The 6,897-nt window shown below is 37.4% G+C and overlaps 1 protein-coding gene across 1 annotated transcript; it reads right to left on the bottom strand.

The window, feature by feature from the left end:
• Positions 1 to 4,157: 4,157 nt before the first annotated feature.
• On the bottom strand, positions 4,158 to 6,537 carry cfd (complement factor D (adipsin)). Its single transcript, XM_046063627.1, has 5 exons — positions 6,406 to 6,537; positions 5,896 to 6,052; positions 5,451 to 5,592; positions 4,965 to 5,255; positions 4,158 to 4,558 (listed from the first exon to the last, which is right to left on the bottom strand). The coding sequence occupies exons 1-5, from the start codon at positions 6,467 to 6,469 to the stop codon at positions 4,379 to 4,381; spliced, it is 834 nt and encodes a 277-aa protein (XP_045919583.1). The 5' UTR covers positions 6,470 to 6,537; the 3' UTR covers positions 4,158 to 4,378.
• Positions 6,538 to 6,897: the final 360 nt, after the last annotated feature.

The raw sequence follows: 6,897 nt of genomic DNA, 5'->3' as shown, positions 1-6,897 counted from the left end.
AAGCAAGTAATCAAAATGGGATATATCCGAATTTTCTAGGCGGTTTCCCCCATTTTAAGCTGTAGTACTGCCGTGTTTTGGGCCGTTTTGACAGTGGCGAGCAGCAGCGCGCAGCAGCACAGGGAGATGGTGCAATCCCTCAGTAATCTCAATTGTTGTGTGTGGGGGGCAGTTCCTTCATATGGTGGCGATGTATGTGCTATCAATTGTGAATTCCATGTTGTTGTTTTTACTTGTCATTACGTGACTAGAAAGTAATTAAAGAAGTAAATTCAATCAGATTCAAAAAATCTTGTATTTAAATTGATTCTCCTTTTGATGACCATGTTTACAAGGACGTTGGCTTTATGTCATGTAATGGCACTAAGATATATTATTCCCTCTGTTTTGATTGCATATCTGCAGTAAGACTGATTTTACAATAACACAAACAAGAAACAATCACAGGATGACTCTGAAAGCACCTCAGGCTTTATCGTGCACATGGCAGCAACTTAATAGAGTCAGGTATGAAAAGAAAACTGAACCAGGCCAACTGATTAAGAGTTTGTAAATTCCCCGAATGGTTCAATTTAAAACATCCACTTCTAGTAGGCTATGACTCTTGAAACACTGGCATATCAAAGATGTACTTGTGGGGATAGATATATGTTCATTATCCATACTGTATTTGAGGACAGGAGACTGGTCCCTTAAAGGTAGCCTACACTATTAAAGTGAATGTGGTTTTTGGTGAGAGACTTTTGTTTTAGGTTGTGCTGGAATGCATTTCCTTGACTTGAAATGTTTGAATCAGGAAGCATCTTTCTACCCTCATAATTCTTTTTTTCCGAGCTGGAGAATCTTGAAAAGGATCTTAAAGCAGACCTGTGAGAGTAACTGCAAAAAAACATGTTGCACAGTACATAATTCTTTTCAAATCAGTTTTTTCCTACAATGCTGTGAATCAAAAATTAATTTCATTTGCAATACAAGGGCAATGTTAGCCATTGCAAGGCCTGAAAAGTAACAGATGCAACTGGGTTGCAGTCACATTATTGTAACAGGAACAATTGAATAAATTAATGGAAAACAGTTATTTATTTAAAAAAAACATAGTACTCAGATTGTTCCTTGGTGTTTATACTCAAAATGTATACATGTAATTGACAAATTATCACTGTGTTAATTGGCAGACAGCATAACTAACACAAGGCAGATGCCACAGGATACAGTAACTTTGAGGATCAACATCTTCAGATAAGTTTCAGCGGATGGTCGCCTGATCAGCTTGTACTATGCATATTTGAAACATCAGCCAGGAAGTAGATGGCTGCTTTAAGTCTTGCACAGATGTAATCAGTACATCTCTGCTGCTGATCCAAGGTGGACATCATAGAAAGATGAAAATAAGAATGATAGTGATACTGCAGGCACACTGTGGAGCAGAAGCTCTAAAATACCTGATATAAACATGTGCGACAGAAGATACTGCAGAATCACAGCATCTGCATCTACTTGAGATTGTCGACTACATGCTGAATGAAAATGGTGTGACTGGCCATACACAGGCTGTACTGATTGAAGCCAAGAAAAGGAACACAGAAGATTCACCTATTAAGACGATGATTCAGAAGGTACAAGACGCCGAGGAGAAGGAGCAGGCCTTCAAGCAACTGGTTCAACATCAGGAGTAGAGAAGAGCTAAAGAAACTGAGAAGCTGAAGGTGAAACATGCCATGGAAAGAAGGAGGCGGCTGAAATAAAGCAATATGAGACCAAAAGAGGGTGCCCTGAAGAGGCTGTGATAAGCTACAGAGACATGTTGCAGCTACAGATAAGTGCCAGTGATGGTGCTTAAATAAATAAAAATACAGATCCATCTCTTTCCTATACTGCAAACACATTTGTACAAATCAGTACAGTGGTTACTGGAACAGGACCATGTGATTTCTATCAACTTTTGTTTCACTTGGATACTTTACACTTTAGATCACACTGCCATTCTAAAGTCACAACCCTACACAAATACATGGACCTCCAGAGATGTCTAAGACAGTGACCCATGCACATTTGTTTTTTTCCCATAATGCATAATTTATATTTAGTTCCCTCTTGTAGCTTGGCATGGCACACTGAATCTAATTGTACATGTACATTGACAATAAAGGTATTCGTATTTAGATTTTATTTAGAAAATTGTGCACTTTCAAAAATTTCTCACAACATAACACTACATTTTTACTTTACTAATACACTGATGCTTTATCAGAATGTCAGGGTGATAGAGTTAAACATTCATATGTGCATTCATTACTCATTATCTATAGTATAAAATATCTAGTATTTAGTTTTATACCTGGAATTCAAAATAAAAATGCTTTAGAGATAGCCAGATCAGTTTTAACAAATAAGCGAGTTTTCTTATTTTCTACTTATGGTTAAAATATTTCATGTTCTATTCTTTCTGAGAATGTTTTCAAACATCCAGTTTCCTTTTCTTTTTGACTTTAGGACGATGACAGAAAGAAGATGTCAGTCATCCTGTTTGGTCTTTCTGGCACGGGAAGTCTTCTGTTCTATATCTAATCCTAGAGAAAGCAGGTAATCAATACTCAACTAATGAGTTCAGTCATAAACCCCTCAGTCCACCTTGTCCTGTGATAGAAAGGAAGAGTTTGCAGCAGGGAGGCAACTTATCCTGGTGGACACCCCAAAGCTGCAGAACGAGGACATCCTTTACTGGACCCCTCATCTTCCTCCTGGTGCTTCAAAATGGGCGCTTCACCAAGGGTGTAAGATCCTTGGGGACCTAGAGAAGATCTTTGGACGAGACTTTGCAAAGCACAAGGACATCGTCCTTTTTGTCTGCTTTGATGGGGACCAGCACAGGTCTCAGAAGATCAATGACTACGTGGCCAGAGGCCATGCAACCCTTCAGGGTCTCATCCAGAAGTGTGGGAGCTGTTGTTGTATGTTGTTGTATGAGCTGAATTTCTCCCAGAATGCAGTCCCAGAATGCTCTGAGCCATCATCAGGTGATAGACCTGCTCTCAGGAATCAACACACTGGTAGCTTCACAAGGAGGCCGCCCCTACTCAATAAAGAGATTTTCTGTGCAGGAGCTGCAGGAGAGGAATAAATGAAGTGAGGAGAGAAAGGAGGGGGCTTTGGAAGCTAACTACTTATTGAGAGATGCTTGATTTCTATACTCACAGGCAGGGTGGTCAATGCAGTAAATGCAACACCCTTACAGTGTGATAAAATCATCAAACAATATTATTAGTTTCTTTTTTTAAGATGGTGTCAAAGAAGAATATATTCAACTTTGAGGAATCAGCCCTGCAATGATTTTGCACTGGATGGAATGACAGTGTAAATGTATTGCTTTTATGTATTTGATATGGGTTGCTTGCAGAAAAATGCCACTGGGGGCGCTCTACATGAATAAATCTCACAAACTCTCAAACCATCAAATTTAAGGGATATTTTATTCTATTTTCTATATGTATACTAGACAGAAAATCATAATTTTATTTTTGAAAATTTAGATGTATTCCCAACTGACACAGCCAGGCAAGGTTGTTCACCAAATGAGAAATTATTATTAATTGTATTATTGTGAATTTAAAAAAGCAATTGGTTGTGTTGTGGGAATTTTCCAAACTTAAGATACATTAAAGAACAAATAAGCAACTATTAATGTCTGTATTTATCTGCATGGAGCAGAGAGGGGAGGAAAAGAAGAAGTACAGCTGCATACATTAATACTTTTGGACTCATCTGACAAGTTTATGAGACCAGCTTGTTACTATCATGATTGCTCAACATCCTTAAAAACCATTCTTCAGACATACTCAGTTGCCAACAAACTGACACAACTGCTTAAAAACAATAAGATGGTTGCAAAACATTGTTTTGATTTCATTACAGCTGTGTGGTGTTAACTCTCTGATTTCTCTTCAATATATGACGTAGTATGCTATAATCTTATTTCACATTTTAATTATGTCTTTTGTTATTTTCAGTTAGTCTGCTTTGAAACAGTTTGTACAGTCTTATATACAGTTTAAGGAACCTTTTTTGTTGATGTTTATCTGTGTTTGTTATGTACTGCATCCATGCGACACTTACAGTATTGTACAAGATACTAAACAACTCAAGAGAGACATGACATCTGAATGTGATAAACTATTTTATTGATTCCTTTATAAAGTGGTGTTATCTCTTTCTGTCTATGTCCATGCATTCGTTGCAAATGAGAAAGGAACACTTCTGTCTAACACATAAACATATTAGCTTCATATCTATGTAGATTAATAATAAGTGACTCAGTGGAAGCAAGGGTTGTGCTGGATAGCTGCTGTAATATATACTGCTAAAACACTTTAAAGGTTATTTAACTGCTCTGGTCCTGTGTTGCAGCAGGCTGCTGGGACATGGTGTTGTCAATCCACTCAGTGTAGTGGGAGATGATAGTGTAAATTCCAGGCTTTTTAATTTGACCACACTTTTTTCCACCATTAGAGGTAATGCCCACTGCAATGCCATTGTACAGCAGAGGACCTCCAGAGTCACCCTGAAAGACAACAATAACAAAAGAAATAAGAAGAAAGAATCTTAAACAGGGAATTACAGCATTTTTACCTGCAACTGACAAAGTACAATCAGGATTCCAGTTAGCAGCAACCACTGAATGAAAGCAAAATGTAACTGAGGAAACTTAAAAAATGTGCACAATTACATATCATGTAACAAGAGTGTACAGCTATTATTCAATATTGTAACTGGAATTAATCAGTGCTGGATAAAAACATTTGAAAAAATGTAGCGACATCAGTTGTTTTTGCCATAAAGTCACTGAAGCTTTAATCACAAGACTTTAAATACAGACAAATCCTAAATTGATGTTGTCTATTCCATTTGTTGACAATTGAACAAATTCCCAATACATATTTAGTAGCGGAGAAGGAACTTAAACTTACATCACAAGTGTCCTCTTTCTTAAGTGGTTGATCACAGGGGTCTGGGCAAACTTTATGTGCACATATCATGTTATTGGTGAACTTTCTGCCAAAGTAGTCGCTACGTCTGCACCGAACTGAGCTGACCACCTCAACAACGAGCTCTTTGAGCTTGTCTGGTCTTGATCCAAGGTTATCGAGGGATCCCCAGCCAGCTGTGTCGACCTCTGCATTTGTGTCAGGGTTTGTGCCACCTGTTCGCAGGTATTCCACTGCTTTAACAGCTTCAGATACATTGAATGGACGATCCAGCTGTAAAAATCACACAGAAAATAGTTCCAAAATGGATTGTTTTGTTTAACTTCTTGTTAGTCTCCATCTCTAGATGTCTCAGAGTATTGAGTTCTGTTGTTGGCTTATTTCCAAAAACAACACTACATAACAATTTAGATTTCGGAGTACTGTGCCAATGACTGTTTGAATGATTGACACAAGATATACACTTACCTTAATTAAAGCAATGTCATTATCATAATTTGACATACTGAAGTCTGGGTGATTGTAAAGTTCCAAAATGTCAAAGGTCTGCTTTGTTTCTTCAGGTTCACTCAGAGAATGGGCACCCAACACTACTTTCCTTCCATTTGGCCTGTGAAATAATCACAAAAAGGGGAAACATATTGAACAAATAATAAATAAACCACAGGTGTTGACAAAAAAATACACATACTCCTACAAATTTATTAACTAGATTTAATAAACAAAATAATTCACAAAGAAATAAATGTGATAATGTTGCCAAAAAATAGCTCAGAGAACATTTACATGTGAAGAATGACAGTTAAAGTAAATATTTTAACTTCCTCAGGGACCAATAATAATACCACATAATTTTTTTAATCTTGCACTTTCTGTTTCCCAAATAACAAATTACAAAAAAAAGTTGCCTCACCCTGTCGGCAGACAGTGCACTGCAGTCATCACCCACTGATCTGCAATCACAAACCCACCACACTCATGCTTCATTGTATCTCCTTCTGGCACCTGGATGGAGGCCATGTAGGGCCGAGAGTGTGGCACTGCCTCTCTGCCACCAATTATACCCTCACCTGAAATAATCAAAACACAATCAGAAAGACAATGTTCAGAATATTGACATTTGTTGTTTACAGTAGTATACATACAGTATTACATGGGAAGGTACAAAGTCACATTGCCGTAGCAAGAGTTATCCAAACTTATACGTGAGGACAACCAGCTAAGTGTTACAAAATAGAACAATAAGCAAATAAAAAAGTTGAAAGGTAACATTTTTGGAATAATACTAGTCTAGATTTGAATTTAAATACAACAATAATATAGTTAAAAAATGATATGGACATTAATACATTAATTACTAAGAAGCCCAATCTAAATACATGAATCATTAGTTATTAAAGAAATAATGGTAGTATAAACTCACTGTGTGAAATGAAGGCAAAAACAAAAACAGCAGCAGCCACGAGAATGTCTTTCTCTGAAACCATGATGTCGGTTTAACTAAACCAAAACCCGCAACTGCGGCCTTTTAAAGTCTCCAGGAAATGGGGAACAGGACTCCCACTTGTGTCTTGCACCATATCTACTTGATTTATGATACATTTCTTTCAAGTGGGAGGCCTGCTCCCTGTTTCCTGGAATGTAAAATGCAAACAACATGTTCACAGACATTTACTTAGATTCTGGACACTTCACTTAAAATTCTGCATTTTATTCCAGACAAACAAAGAAGCATAGATTTCAGGCTCAGTTATTGTATGTTCCTTCTAATTTTTCACATCACTCACTTCAGATATACATGAGAGTAACCCTGCTCCACCCCTTGCACACTTAAACACAACACTCAGAGGAAGGACATTGTCTTCTTCTTTTCTTCCCATAAATTCAACAGAAAATGAAACACAGCCATTATGGA

Source organism: Micropterus dolomieu, linkage group LG11 (genome assembly GCF_021292245.1).
Source record: "Micropterus dolomieu isolate WLL.071019.BEF.003 ecotype Adirondacks linkage group LG11, ASM2129224v1, whole genome shotgun sequence".
In the NCBI taxonomy this organism is placed as follows: Eukaryota; Metazoa; Chordata; class Actinopteri; order Centrarchiformes; family Centrarchidae; genus Micropterus; species Micropterus dolomieu.
Note: the sequence above shows the minus strand (reverse complement) of the source record. Positions and strands in the feature narration are given on the sequence as shown.

What these genes read in the sequence shown, in the direction of transcription:
- cfd (XM_046063627.1), bottom strand. Translation starts at nt 6,469, where the DNA reads ATGGTTTCAGAGAAAGACATTCTCGTGGCTGCTGCTGTTTTTGTTTTT. An exon ending in GTGCACTGTCTGCCGACAGG is followed by an intron (nt 5,593 to 5,895) that starts GTGAGGCAACTT and finishes ATTATTTCACAG; the next exon opens with GCCAAATGGAAGGAAAGTAG. An exon ending in ATGACATTGCTTTAATTAAG is followed by an intron (nt 5,256 to 5,450) that starts GTAAGTGTATAT and finishes TGATTTTTACAG; the next exon opens with CTGGATCGTCCATTCAATGT.